The sequence below is a fragment of the Sus scrofa genome, chromosome 4 (assembly GCF_000003025.6).
Source record: "Sus scrofa isolate TJ Tabasco breed Duroc chromosome 4, Sscrofa11.1, whole genome shotgun sequence".
NCBI classification, from domain to species: domain Eukaryota; kingdom Metazoa; phylum Chordata; class Mammalia; order Artiodactyla; family Suidae; genus Sus; species Sus scrofa.
In genome coordinates, this window is record NC_010446.5 from 91374434 (window position 1) to 91389649 (window position 15216).

The 15216-nt window shown below is 39.0% G+C and overlaps 1 protein-coding gene and 1 pseudogene across 1 annotated transcript in view; both read right to left on the minus strand.

The window, feature by feature from the left end:
• The window catches only part of LOC100156073 (myeloid cell nuclear differentiation antigen-like protein), a 58367-nt gene continuing 43616 nt past the window's right edge, over positions 466 to 15216 (minus strand). The window contains exons 11-16 of the mRNA XM_021090813.1: positions 14836 to 15000; positions 13449 to 13646; positions 12194 to 12268; positions 10503 to 10922; positions 8241 to 8429; positions 466 to 1110 (exon numbers count right to left, since the gene is read on the minus strand). Coding sequence (XP_020946472.1) covers positions 1093 to 1110; positions 8241 to 8429; positions 10503 to 10922; positions 12194 to 12268; positions 13449 to 13646; positions 14836 to 15000 — 1065 coding nt within the window. The 3' untranslated portion in view covers positions 466 to 1092. The remainder of the gene's footprint in view (positions 1111 to 8240; positions 8430 to 10502; positions 10923 to 12193; positions 12269 to 13448; positions 13647 to 14835; positions 15001 to 15216) is intronic.
• On the minus strand, positions 2718 to 6423 carry LOC110260314 (annotated as a pseudogene).

Sequence of the window (15216 nt, forward strand, 5' to 3'; positions counted from 1 at the left end):
TTCTCTCTTTTTAGGGCTGCAACCATGGCACAAGGAAGTTCCCAGGCTAGGGGTAAAATCAGAGCTACAGTTGCCAGCCTACACCACAGCCACAGCAACGGATCCGAGCCGAATCTGTGACCTACACCACAGTTCACGTCAACTCTGGATCCTTAAACCCACTGAGTGAGGCCAGGGATAGAACCCACATCCTCATGGATGCTAGTCGGGTTTGTTACCACAGTGGGAACTCCCTAGAACCTGTTCATTCTTGACCAGAGTTATATCCTTTAAAGATTGTACCCGAAGTATAAATCCAGATATTGCTTTGGGTCTAGGTGTCTCTATATGATTTGCAGGCCACAGACAATTCGATTTTAAGCAAAAAAACAAAAACAAAAACAAAAACAAAAACAACAAAAACAAAACAAAACAAAACAAACCCCAAAAAACAAACAAACAAACAAACAAAAAAAACCAATGTAGTAGACTCCTAGGGAAGCAGGTCTTTATTTTATTTATTATTTTTATTTTTTTTGTCTTTTTGCCATTTCTTGGGCCGCTCCCGAGGCATATGGAGTTTTCCAGGCTAGGGGTTGAATCGGAGCTGTAGCCACCAGCCTATGCCAGAGCCACAGCAACATGGGATCCGAGCTGAGCTGCTTCTGCGACCTACACCACAGCTCATGGCAATGTCGGATCGTTAACCCACTGAGCAAGGGCAGGGACCGAACCCGCAACCTCATGGTTCCTAGTCGGATTTGTTAACCACTGCGCCGCGACGGGAACTCCGGAAGCAGGTCTTTAGAAAAAAACAAACAAACATAACATTTATTGTTTTTTCCAAATTACAAAATTCGTAGATGCAAACTATTGCATCGAAATGGTACAGAAAAATATAAAAATGAAAATGAAATAATCTCAACATCCATTCGTAAAAATTAAGAGTATATATATATATTGCTCTATTTCAACCATATGTGTATGTATATTTTTTCTTGTACTTAGATCTTAGCTCCGCAAACATCAATATTAATGACATCCAGGTTTTTAGAAGAGTAGCTCTAGTGAGGCTTCCATATATGAATCAGGATGGAGTTGTGGTTTCCTGCTTTACCTGGCCTTGATGACCTTGAAGAAGAAAGAGATAAAGATGAATCATGAGATGACCCTGATTATACATTTCTCCCTTTACTCACACCGTGTCACCCCGCAGTGGGCTGCATCCCTTTTTCTCTTCCCATCAAAAACACTTTTCGCTCACTCTCATCTTTCTCCTTTAATGAATTCCTCTCTTTTGAGTCACCCGCCAGAACCCCTCATTCTTGGTTGGGACCTTGAAATGAGATATGAACTCATACTCAGCGTGAGTACATGGAGGAGTTGTTGAACAAGAGAGAAGAAGGAGCAGGTGGACTCAATGCCAAGAGCTGAAAGGAAAGTTCTCACTGGGAAGAAAGGTGGAAGTGACAGGGATGGAGTAGGATGGTTACACAGGTAGGTGTAGAACTCCCAGTAGGGAACCATAGAGAGGGAAAGCTAGGGAAGTTTGGGAATCCACGGTAAGTTAATAATGGGTCACGAAATCTATCAGAACATTGTAGAACAAGGCAGTCTTGCTTAACTATAAAACCGTTAAGTAAAATCATGAGATATGCCTCAGGTCATTAAGTGAAAGAGAAAATGAGACCTGTGTTCAAGTTCAGCAAGATAATGATCCTTAGGACCAAGGACAGGAATTTAAGGGAAAGATGACATTCCAAAGTAGGAGACCCTCATTATAAGGAAACCTGAAATAATTCAACATATTTTAGCTTGGATGTTACCACCATCCAACTGATTTGAATTAGCACCATGACAGTCCTAGTTTGACCTCATAGGGTCAGATACTGTCTTACTGGATACCAAGGAGGCAGTAATGATGTAAGCCTGAGGTCTACTAGAAGAATGAGGAAGAAGTCAGGCTTTTCCCTGTCTCTACTTTCCTCAGATTATAAAAATGTTGCTCTCGGGCCAAAGCCTCCTCTCCTGCCTGCCCGCATCCCTCACAAGCATCCTATCTTAATAAATAAATTTCTCGCCTATCACTTTGTCTTTTGCTGAACTCACCCTGCATTGAGGCACAAAGAACCTCAGCCTCAGTAAGTCCATACATCAGACGAGTGATTTTTTTGTTTTTTTGTTTTTTTTTTTGTCTTTTTGCCATTTCTTGGAGGTTCCCAGGCTAGGGGTCGAATTCGAGCTATAGCCACCGGCCTACACCACAGCCACAGTAATGCGGGGATCTGAGTCATGTCTGCAACCTATACCACAGCTCACAGCAACACCGGGTCCCCGACCCACTGAGCAAGGCCAGGGATTGAACCTGCAACCTCATGGTTTCTAGTCAGATTCATTAACCACTGAGCCACAACAGGAACTCCAGGCAAGTGATTTTAATTAAAAAAACTGTGGGTTCAAGTCCTATTCTGGCTTTAGGCTGGGTTTGAGTTAGATGTTTCAGTTTCGGAATGAAGGGGAAAAAGGTATTCTTGATGCAATGCTGTGAAGGAAGGTTGGGGTTTCTAGCTGAGAGCTTGATAACTGGGGAGATCTAAGAGCATGTGCAATTCTGAGGGCCTGGATATGTCAGCCTCTGTGTTTGAACTGTTTGCATTCCAGTGCAGGCATACCTCAGAGATATTGTGGCTTTTCTTCCAGGTCACTGCAATAAAGTGAATATTGCAATAAAATGACACTTTTTTTTTTTTTGCTTTCCCAGATAATACAAAAGTTACATTTATATGATACTGTAGTCTATTAAGTGAGCAATGGCATTAATGCACATGCCTTCATCAAAAAACACTTTATTGCTAAAACATGCTAACCACCATCTGAATCTTCAGTGAGCTGTAGTCTTTTTTCTGGTGGAAGGTCTTGCCTGGATATTGATGGCTGCTGACTGATCAAGGTGATGATCGCTGAAGTTTGGGCTGGTGGTGGCAATTTCTTAAAACCAGACAATGATGAAGTTTGCCGGATAGATTGACTCTTCCTTTCATGGAAAATCTCTCTGTAGTAGGCACTGCTATTTGATAGTGTAGGGGAGCAAAGCTTGCCACCCCAAAATGTGTCTTTTTGGCATAAAAATTAATTTAGACAGATTATTTTTAAGAAACAGAAGATTCTGGAAGTCTTTCTTTTTACCTCCCCATTTGATGCCTAAAGAATTTAGATAAAGGGCTTGTTCCCAGAATAAAGTTTTCATCAGAGGTATCTGCAAAGAATAGGGGCTAGAAGTGGTTGGGGAAAACTAGGCAGGACCCAGAGAGAGATCAGAGTCCACTCTGTGTCCCACTCTCTCTGCAGGACCCAGAAACATTTGTTTACCAACTCTTTGCTTTTCAATCTCCATGTGAATTGCCTCCTTCCTCTTGGAAGTTCCAAACAACTACCTCCAACATCCTCTTTTACCATTAACTGAAGATGGCATTTAAGATGAGGGTTTCAGCCTGACTGATGATTTACTCACTTTTTCTGGGTCTCTCTGATGTATACATGTTATTAAATTTTTGTTTGATTTTTCTCCTGTTAATCTGTCTCATGTCAAGTCAATTCTTAAACCTGTCAGAAGAACCTAGAAAGGTAGGAGAAATTTTTTTCCTCACTGACAATAGCATTTTACCCACAGTAGAACTTCTTCCAAATTAGAGTCAGTCCTCTTAAACCCTACCAACTAAGTTTGTGTCATATTCTAAATCCTTTATTGTCATTTCGACAGTATTCAACAGCATCTTCACCAGGAGTAGATTCTATCACTAGAAGCCACTTTCTCTGCTCATCTATAAGAAACAAATCCTCATTTGTTAAGGTTTTATCATAAGATTGCAGCAATTCAGTCACATCTTCAGGACCCACTTCTGACTCTAGTTCTTTAGCTACTTCCAGCACATCTGCAGTTACTTCCTCCACTGAAGTTATGAAGCCCTCAAAATCACCCATGAGGTTGGAATCAATTTTCTTCAGAGTCTTGTTCATGTTGGCATTTTTGCCTCTTCTCAGGAATTAGGAATATTCTTAATGACATTTAGAATGGCGAATCCTGGAGGTTTTTATTTGATTTTGCCCAGAGCCATTAGAAGAATCATAACAACAGAAGCTACAGCCTTGTGAAATGTATTTCTTAAATAAAAAGATTTGAAGGTTAAAATTACTCCTTGGTCCGTGGGCTGCAGAATGCATATTGTTCTAATAGGTGTGAAAACAACATGAATCTCTTTGTACATCTCCATCAGAGCTCTCAAGTGACCAGGTGCATTGTCAATGAGCAGTAATATTTTAAAGTGAATCTTTTCCCCCCCGCTGAATGGTAGGTTTCAACAGTGGGCTTAAAATATTCAGTAAACTGTGTTGTCAACAGATGTGCTTTCATCCTCATTTATTGCGCCATTTAAAAGGGCAGAGGCAGGAAGTTCCCATCATGGTGCAGTGGAAACGAATCTGACTAGGAACCATGAGGTTGTGAGTTTGATCCCTGGCCTTGCTCACTGAGTTAAGGATCCAGTGTTGCCGTAGCTGTGGTGTAGGTCACAGATGCAGCTTGGATCTGGCATTGCTGTGGCTGTGGCTGTGGCTGGCAGCTGTAACTTTGATTTGACCCCCTGGCCTGGGAACCTCCATATGCCATAGGTGTGGCCCTAAAAAGCCAAAAAAGAAAGGGGGGGGTGCAGAGGCAGGATAGTTTTAGCACAAGTCCTAAAGACCCTAAGGATTTTCAGAATGGTAAGTGAGTATCAGCTTCAACTTATTCAGTCACCAGCTGCATTAACTCCTAACAAGAGGAGAGTCAGCCTGTCCTTTGAAGCTTTGAAGCCAGGCATTAACTTCTCCTCTCTAGCTATAAAGGTTCTAGATGGCATCTTCCTCCAATGTAAAGCTGTTTCATCTTCTTTGAAAATCTGTTGTTGAGTGTAGTCACCTTTAGCAATTACCTTGGCTAGATCTTCTTCACAACTTAGATGAAGCTTCTACATTAGCACATGCTCTTTCACCTTGTACTTTGATGGTATGAAGATGGCCTTCCCTTACAGCTTATGATCCAACCTCTGCTAACTTCAAACTTTCCTTCTGATGCTTCCTCATACCTCTCAGGTTTCATCTAATCGAAGAGTATTAAGGCCTTGACCTAGGAATGTTGTGGGTGGTTTGACCTTCTATCTAAACCACTAAAACTTTTTCAGCAAGAAGGCTGTTTTGCTTTCTTATTGTTCATGTATTCATGTAAGAGTAAAAACTTTTTCTTTGCATTTGCAACTTGTCTGTTTGGTGTGAGAGGCCAAGCTTTTGGCCTCTTTTTTGCCTTCCTCACTAAGCTTAATTATTTCCAGTTTTCGATTTAACGTGAGAGATATGTGACCTTCCTTTCACCTGAACACTCAGAGGCCTCTGTAAGATTATTAATTGGCCTAATTTCAATATTGTTCTGTCTCAGGGAAAAAGGAGGTCCAAGGAGAGGGAAAGAGATGGGGAAATGACCTGTCATTGGAGCAGTCAGAACACACATAGCATTCATCAAAGAAATTTTACATGGGTGTGCTGTACATGGTATCCCCAAACGATTTCAACAGTAACATCAAAGATCACTGATCACAGATCACCACGACAAATATAATACTAATGAAAAAGCTTGAAACATTATGAGAATTGCCAAAACATGATACAGAGACTCATAGTGACAAGTGTTTTGGAAAAATGGAGCCAACAGGCTTGTTCTACACAGGATTGCTATAAACCCTCAATTTATTAAAAAAAAAATTCATAGTATCCGTGAACCACAACACAGTGAAGTACATTAAAACAAGGTATGCCTGTGTTAGCCTTTCTTAGTGTTCCAAACATCCCCCATGGATGTGTGTATGTAAGTGTGACAAACCCCATGGAATTTGCCACATAGAACCAACCAACTCTGTTGTAGACCAGTGTGTGAATCTCACTAAAGGCAGGTAATTTTGTGTTCTGAAATGCTTAGGGGCATCATTGATCATTTAGGTCTAGAATGAGCTCTGTTAACTATCTTCTGAGATAAAAGCTATTTATTCTACTCTATAGACTATGACTCAGAGGTTCCTAGTATTTAACTTATGGTCGGCTAGCAAATCACAGAGTCAGTGTTTGAAAGAAATCTGCCTTAATGAAGCCCAAATTTACTAAATAATTTACATGCTTTGAAAATTGGACCAATTCTATAATATTTAGCTTAGATATCATATCCTTTTTAGCCTCTCTGAAGCTTCTCTCTTCAATATGATTAAAAATATCCTTAAATGAAATCTTTAAGATGTTGATTAAAAACATTAAAGAAAACACAAGTTGATGGAAAGATATACCATGTTCTTGGGTTGAAAGGAAAGATATTGTTAAAAATGACCATACTACCCAAGACAATCTACAGAGTCAATGCAATCCCTATCCAATTACCAATGGCATTTTTCACAGAACTAGAACAAAAAAGTCTTAAAATGTGTATGGGTATACAAAAGACCCCAAATAGCTAAAACTATCTTAAGAAGAACAAAGCCAGAAAAATCATGCTCCCTTACTTCAGACTATACTGCAAAGCTACAGTAATCAAAACTGTATGGTGCAAGCCACCAACAAACAAACAAACAAAAACAACAACAAAACGCATATAGGACAATGGAACAGGATAGAAGACTCAGAAATAAACCCACACACTTATGGTCAATTAATTTTCAACAAAGGAGGCAAGAATATACAATAGAGCACAGACAGTCTCCTCAATATGTGATGCTGGGACAACTGGATAGCTACATGGAAAAGAATGAAATTAGAACATTCTTTATCACCACACACAAAAGTAAACTCAGAATGGATTAAGGACTTAAATGTAAGACTGGATACTGTAAAAGTCCTGGAGGAAAACAGGCAGAACACTCTTTGACCTAAATCACAGCAATACTTTTTTGAATCAGTCTCCTAGAGAAATGGAAATAAACACAAAAATAAACAAATAGGACCTAATTAAACTTAAAAGGTTTTGCATAGCAAAGGAAGCCATAAACCAAATGAAAAGATGACCTATGGACTGGGAGAAAATATTTGCAAATGATGCTACTAACAAGGGATTAATTTTCAAAATATACAAACAGCTCATACAGATGAATATCAAAAAACCAAAGAACCCAATCAAAAAATGGGTAGAGGACCTAAATAGACAGTAATCCAAAGAATACATATAGATGGCCCATCGGCACATGAAAAGATACTCAATATCATTAATTATTATTATTACAGTTATTATACGCAAATCACCTTACATCAGTCAGAATGGCCTTCATTAAAAAGTCTACAAATAACAAATGCTGGATAGGGTGTAGAGAAAAAGAAACCCTCCTACACTGTTAATGGGAATGTAAATTGGTAGAGCCCTGTGGAGAACAGCATGGAGGATCCTTAAAAAACTAAAAATGGAGTTACCAGATGATCCAGTAATCCCACTCCTAAGCATATATCTGGAGAAAATTCTAATTTGAAAAGATACATGCACCCCAATGTATATAATACTAATTATGAACAATAGCCAAAACATGGAAGCAACCTTAATGTCCATTGACACATGAATGAATATATATATATGTATGGATATATACAGGAAATTACTCAGACATAAAAAGAATGAAATAATGCCATTTCAGAAAAATGGATGGCCCTCAAGATTATCATATTAAGTGAAGTAAGACAGAGAAAGACAAATATCATATGATAACACATGTGGAATCTAAAAAATGATACAAATGAACTTATTTTCAAAACAGAAATAGACTCACAGACATAGAAAAAAAATTTATGGTTACCAAAGGGGATAGTGTGTGTGGGGGAGGCAGAAATTGGAAGGTTGGGATTAACATATACATCTTAGTATATATAAACTAAATAAATGACAAGGACCTACTGCATAGCACAGGGAACTGTATTCAATATCTTATAATAATCTATAATGGAAAGGGATTTGAAAAAGAGTATGTGTGTATATACCTGAATCACTTTGCTATACACTTGAAAATAGCACAACATTGTAAATGTCAATATAAAATTTGAATTAAAATATATTTAAAAAAAAGAACAATGAAAACAAAGTTTATACCCACTGAAGGGCAAGGATTAGTTTTTTTTTGTATGCTAAACTCTATGTGTAATAGCAGCAGTCTAGTTTTCTTAAAGACTTCCACTCTGGAACAATGATGACCCCCAGAAGTTCTCACCTTGATGAAACTGTGAATTACAGATCTCAGCTGCCTCTTCTCTCCACTTAATGCCAATTCAAAGCAAGTGAGTCTAAGTTTATCACCTTCTTCACAGTAGACACTGGTCAGTCTTCCGTAAACCAGGACTTCCATCACTCCTGTTTTATCTTGTATTTCATAATATAGGCATTCATTACACACCAATTTCTGCAAAAGAAAAAAATTAGCACCTATCTTCTGAGAAGTGGATAAGGAATTTCCACAACTTTGAAAAATATCTGATTTTATCTCAGACAGGTTAATATGAGCTGGAGGTCCAGAATTACAGGTACCAAATAGTGTAAGATATCTTGTTTGATTTATCCTTTCATTTAAATCCTCTATCTTTCCTTCCTTTAGGTCTGTACTGGGTTCTTCCAGAAAAATTGATTACTCTCCTAATTTTTCCTCCTTCTATCTCAGAAGAGCTGAAATTTCTTAAGAAATTTGGACACAGCATGGTCTGATAACCTTTAAAAGTTTCTTTGGCTCTTCCTGAGAACAGAGAAGAAAGGCCATTCATGTCTTATTATGAGCTTCAAAAAGATTGTGGCAAGTCCTCACTAAGCAGATTATTATTTCAATATGTAAGTCTTTATTCTATTTTCTCTATTTATTCATTTCTTTCCTAATCTTTACAAATCTTCAATCTACATCATCTAGTAACATTGTTCTAATTTTTATATCACTTACTTTACTCATTAATTCAACAAATCCATGTGCACATAGTCACCTTTTTGTTTTTCTTTTTAGAGCCTCACATGGGGCATATGGAAGTTCTTGGGCTAGGGGTCAAATCAGAGCTGCAGCTGCCAGCCTATACCACAGCCACAGCAACACTGGATATGAGCCGCATTGTAGCTTGGGGCAACTCTGGAGCCTTAGCACACTGAGCAAGGCCAGGGATCGAACCCACATCCTCACAGACACTATGTCTGGTCCTTAACCTGCTGAGCCACAGTAGGAACCCCTGTGCATAGCCACTTAAACAGAGTATACAGAAAACAACAGGGGAATAAGTAAAGACTACCCTAGAAGGCATATATAATGGAATATGTAACGATACTTTTTTCCTTTTTTGGGGAGGGGCACACCTGAGGTATATGGAAGTTCCCAGGCTAGGGGCTGAATCTGAGCTACTGCTGCTGGCTTATGCCACAGCCACAGCAACACCAGATCTAAGCCGAGTCTGCAACCTATACCACAGCTCAAGGCAATGCTGTATCCTTAACCCACGGAACGAGGCCAGGGACTGAACCTGCATCCTCATGGACACTAGTCAGGTTTGTTACCACTGAACCACAACGGGAACTCCTGCTCAATAATTTTTTGATGAATGAGATGATCTAAACCTTAGCTGTTGATAAGAGCTGGATTTTAGGGCAGAGTAGGTGACTGATTTCTTACTCTGGTTGTCATAACTGGAATTCAAGCTTACAAGGGCAATTCCTTATTCACAATTAAGTTAAACTGTCCCTGAAACAGATGGGGCAGAACTCAAAATCATAAGGAGAGCTCTCTTCTCTCTCTCTATAGGTGTGTGTGTGTATGCATATATGTAATCCTACATATATACATTTGTATATATGTAGATATGTATAGATAGATGATAGATGATAGACGACAGATAGATAGATAGATAGATATAAATATACATTCTGGGAGTTCCCGTCGTGGCACAGTGGTTAACGAATCCGACTAGGAACCATGAGGTTGCAGGTTCGATCCCTGCCCTTGCTCAGTGGGTTAACGATCCGGCGTTGCCGTGAGCTGTGGTGTAGGTTGCAGACGCGGCTCGGATCCAGCGTTGCTGTGGCCCTGGTGTAGGCCAGCGGCTTCAGCTCCGATTCTACCCCTAGCCTGAGAACTTCCATATGCCGCAGGAGTGGCCCAAGAAATGGCAAAAAGACAAAAATAAATAAATAAATAAATAAATAAATAAATATACATTCTGCACTGTGTTGGACCAGGGTGGCTGTGACTGGACCAGCACAGCTGATTAAAATGTCATAATTTCAGGTGAACCACTTTCTAAAGAACTTGCATGGTGTTACCCTGGGAAGAACAATGTTAAGAGACCATCTATCCTATATTCTGAAGTATGAAGACTCCACCCAACTATCCCCTGTCTGTGGGACTTTGAGTCCCTGTGTTCATGAAGTTAACCAAATTCACTTGGTGGCTAAGACTTTCACATTCTGGGGTTGCAGAAGAAATATTGCAAAACGATGGTGGACTTACTTTATGCACCAGATACACCCCACTCACAAATGTTCCTAGAGTTTGCAAGTAAAGATCACTGATTTTAGGAGTTGCGTTTGCCTTTTGAATCAAGCTTTTAGAGATCTCCATCTTTCGGTCAGTGTTAACCTCAGACACAGATGAGGCACTGTACAACTCCAGGAACCCATTGCGGCCATAATAATCTGATATGGCAATGATTTTCTTTGGGATGAACTTCTCCTTCAGGGCGACATGAAAAACCTTCACTTGGAAGAACTGGTTCTCAGTAGCCACTGTGGCATGAAACATCTTTCTCTCGCCATCTCTGACATCATACGTAAATGGTTGCATGGCTTTCAACACCATCACTTCCTTGGGGCCACTGTGGAAACCATCCTCTTTGGAAGCTTCTTTCGGCACCACCTTCAATCTTGGTTTCTACTTAGAAGCACATACCAAAAACAGGCACTATTACGAAAAGGAATGCAGATTCACCCTTTAATAATGAGAATCATCTCAGCTTTAATGCTGAGCCTCAACAAAGAACATAATTGGGTAGATGTGGGGAAAAAAAAAAACTAAACAAAGACATGGTATAAATAATCTAATGGAAGAAATGGAGAAGATTTAAACAGTGATTTTTCTTCTTTTTTGTTGTTTTGGGGTGGTAGGAAGCATACATATATATACATATGTATTTAAGGTAATAATCCAGGGGAAAAAGTATTTCTCCCAGAGCTATGCAGAGTACAGAGGCAGTGGGCAATAGCAGTACTGTTGTGCTCTTAATTGAGATGAGGATTAAAAAAAACATTTTAAATATCCCATCAACTCATTTTATCAACTTGATTTCATTCATCAACTCAAAATAAGATATAAGTAGGGATGAAAATAAGTCACCCTTAATAGCACTGAAAGTAAGGCATGGCTCCAGTCAGTAATCATTGATTTCACTCCAGTACATGTGGCAATTTAAAGACCCAAGTTAGAAAGTCCCTTTTCCTGAAGGCAGTGTGTTGAAAAGGGGCTAGTAAGACAGTCATTGCAAGAATTTCATGAACTTCCCTAATGTGGAAATGTCCTGGATAAATGACATTTTGAAGAATAGCAGAATCAGCCACCCCAAAATATATTTCTTCAGCACAGAATTAAGCTAATTATTTTGAGAAACAGCATACATAGAGGAAGCTCTAAAAACAGAATGGAACTTGTCCTTTTATAAGGGAAATGTGAATTTATTAATTAAATCTCCATTTCTAAGGGTGTCTGCCCCTGTGTGCCAGGAAGAGAAGGATGATTCTAAATTTCAAGAGACTATCACCAGGAGAGAAACTGATTTAAATCTGCGTAACAAACATCACCCCTATTTATTCTGATTTTCCAGATAACCTCCTCTACCTGGCCTCCAGACACTTTTCTTCCTTCTGCCTTATTGCTGAAGATGGTATTTAAGCTGGTGGCTTAGCCCACCTCAGAGTTACTCACTTTTGGGGCTATTTTCTATGTATGTATGAGGTATATGTGTTAATAAACTTTTGCTTGTCATTGTTTTTTTCTTGTTAATCTTTAATAAACAGATCTAAGCCAAGAACTCAGACAAATAGAGGGAAGGTTTTTCCTCCTTAATGCTATCCTGTTAGAATAGTGGCAGGACAGCCAGAGAAGAATACCAAAGGAAAAATCAGGTATCAGGGGAACTTTTCTCTTACCTCCTGTCTCCCCAGTGGCCGGCACCATTTCTGGGTGTCAGGAGAGCACTTTGAGTTGGAGGGGAGGCTACTGATCTGTAAGAGGCAGTATGAAGATGAAGATGGGTCATGGGAGCCCTAGGGACCAGTTTATGGAGACAGGTTAGCTACCTCCACGGACTAGCAGTTCTCCTTGTGGTTTGGCCTGTACAGTCAGGTTCTCGTGGGTCATGTGGGTCATGGGGCTTGCCTCTGATTGACTTATCATTGTGATCAATTCTCCCTGCATTAGGATGCCCATTCCCAGGGCAAGTCAATCAGTAACAACAAATCTCATAATAGTAACAACAGCAGCACCTTGACAACAAGGGCATTGGACATAAGGAAAAAAATTATATATCTACACTCAGGGTCATGAAAGAAGACCTGATGGACACATGTTATTATGTTCATTGTGGGTATAGGGAACACTGGAAATAACCTAACATCAAATAGTAAAGAACTATCTTAAATTTGCATAAAAGTAAAATTAAAGTAATGCAAGTTAAATTTCATGTAAATTAATAATTGCATGAAATAACCATGCAATTATTTTCAATTTTTTTAATCATGTAATTATTTTTTACATTAAAATAGTAATTTATATTGCTTGAATTAAACAGCACTTTAAGGTATACATAGTAGGTTAGAAAGAAATCCCTGGATTATAGAAAAAAAATGTGTAATGTAATCAACTTAAGACAAACTGATATCCTTAGTATACACATAACAAAAGGTAAAATCAGAAAACCTATTTACCAAAATGCAGCACTTGATAGAGGGGAGATTTCGGATAGTTAAAATTAATTATTTTCGTCTATTTTTCTGCATTTTCTAATATCTAAGATGATATTATTTACATAATACAAAACAAAAGATAAGGAATCAGTGATAGAGCTTTTGTTGTCTCTGTATTCCTCCACCTTCTTGCACCCTAAGTTCTCTCTTCCATTGTGTAATGAGGGAAACACAAAATTAAAATGAAACAAATTACTAATTATACCCACTACTGAAGAGAAATGATTCAGGTGCACACTAGGTCATGGATGACTCTAATGGAGAAGGCAGCCCAATTAGAGTTGGAATTCGAATGTAGGTAGCATCTCAAAATGCACACCTGATAAAAACATGAGTGATTTAATAAAGAATTGTACACTGCCGGGGATCAGTGGAAAGTTCTGTTGAGCTCAGTCATCGTATTGTAAGGTTAGCAAATTCTGAAAAAAGGAATCCATACCTTGGCTAAGGGACTGCTGGCCGGGGTTGGTGACAGCATCTGAGGCATCTGGAGGCAGGCTTCAGTTGAGTACATGCTGTATGTTGAGAGTTGTGGATGCTGACTCTGCACTGGGGGTCGTTTCATCCTCGAGGAGTCAACAGTTTTAGTGGTTGTGCCTTCTTTTTTCAGAAGGAACATACATTTTTTTTCTTCTTCCTGGTTAATGGTTTTCAATATTAGATAACTAATCTTAGAACATGTTATTTCCAAGCCTGTATTCACAGAAAAAATAGAGTTGTCTTTAGATGTTCGCATATGTCAGTGTCATAGCAGAGACTGTGAGCCTTGAGGTTTCAATGACTAGACCAAGGCCACATGGACCTAGAGGCAAACGGGCATAGATTACTAGTTCCAACTCATAAATAAAATCTGGAGACTATATAGGGAATTATTCATTCTTGAGCTAACAGGAATGACAACAATAACAAAACAAAACTGGAAAAATCTTGTCAATAGGAAATACGTCTTCAGCTGGTATATATGGCTTAGTGTTGGGAGCTTCAGCCTGGGCAGCTTGTATCTGGGGTAGCAAACTCTTCTAGAGAATAGTGTTTTAAATGCTGCTTTTGCCTATTCCTCAAGTTGCTTGCTAATTTTCTGCACACCTTGGTATTATCCTCCTGGGTGAAGGTAACCACGGGCAGAGCAAAGGCAGGTTAGGATGAGTTGACACACACTGGTGTGTACTCGCTGTTCCACCCTGATCTGGTCTTTCCCTGGGAAAGAGCACCTATGATCTGATGTTACTGTACAGCAAGGAAGACAAATGTACACTTGTTACAGTTACGATAAGTGCTGAAAAGGGAAAGGAAATGCATCTTTGAAAGCAGGTAAGAAGAATATCTAATGTCTTCTGGGAGGATGTATCAATAAGGACAATGCCCAAGGAAGAGACTCAAGTTTGCACCTCAAGATTGAAGACACATGAACCAGAGGTGAATCAGGGCAAATGGTCCCAAACTAAGAAGGTAGTATATGTCAAAACACCTGATGTAGGAAGGAGTATGGAATTTTGAAAATACCCTGTAGGGTGGTCAGTGAGCAAAGGGGACACAGGCCAAAGGAAAGTGGGATGTAAAGGGGGAACACACATTTATCTTGACTTGTTGGGTCACCTTCCCCCACTCTTTCTACTCAACACAAGACAGTAACTCTCTCAAAGTCAGAGATGATTTCACAAACATATGCCTTGTAAATAGTCAAGGAGTTAGAATAGAGTGGCATCTGAAAACATACACTGATTTGTGATTTTATTAAATAAATGGTATACTGTGAGAAATTAGATTATGTTATTTCTTATACTTATATTGTAAGGAAGTACAAAGAGTGAACAAGAAGCTGGTACCTTGACTGAGGAACTGGTGGATGGGGCTGGTAGACACATTTGCATCATCTGATAAGAGCTTTGGGTTGGGCATGCGCTGGCTGCTGAAGTTCCTGGAAGCTGACTCTGTTTGTGAGATACCTTCTTTTTAAAGTCATTAGCTTTGGTGGTTGTGTCTTTTTTTTCCTGGAGAAAAATACATTTTTTCCCATTATTTCTTCATAATGATTACTAAAAGTCACACAGAACACAATATTTTTTCTTTTTTTTCAATGTAGAAAATTAACTTTTTCAATATTTTTTCCCTTGGAATAATACCACACATTCAGATACCTGTATTACCTAGCCTCCTCTAACCTCAGCTAGGATAACAAATTTCACTCTCCAAATATTACAAGCTCA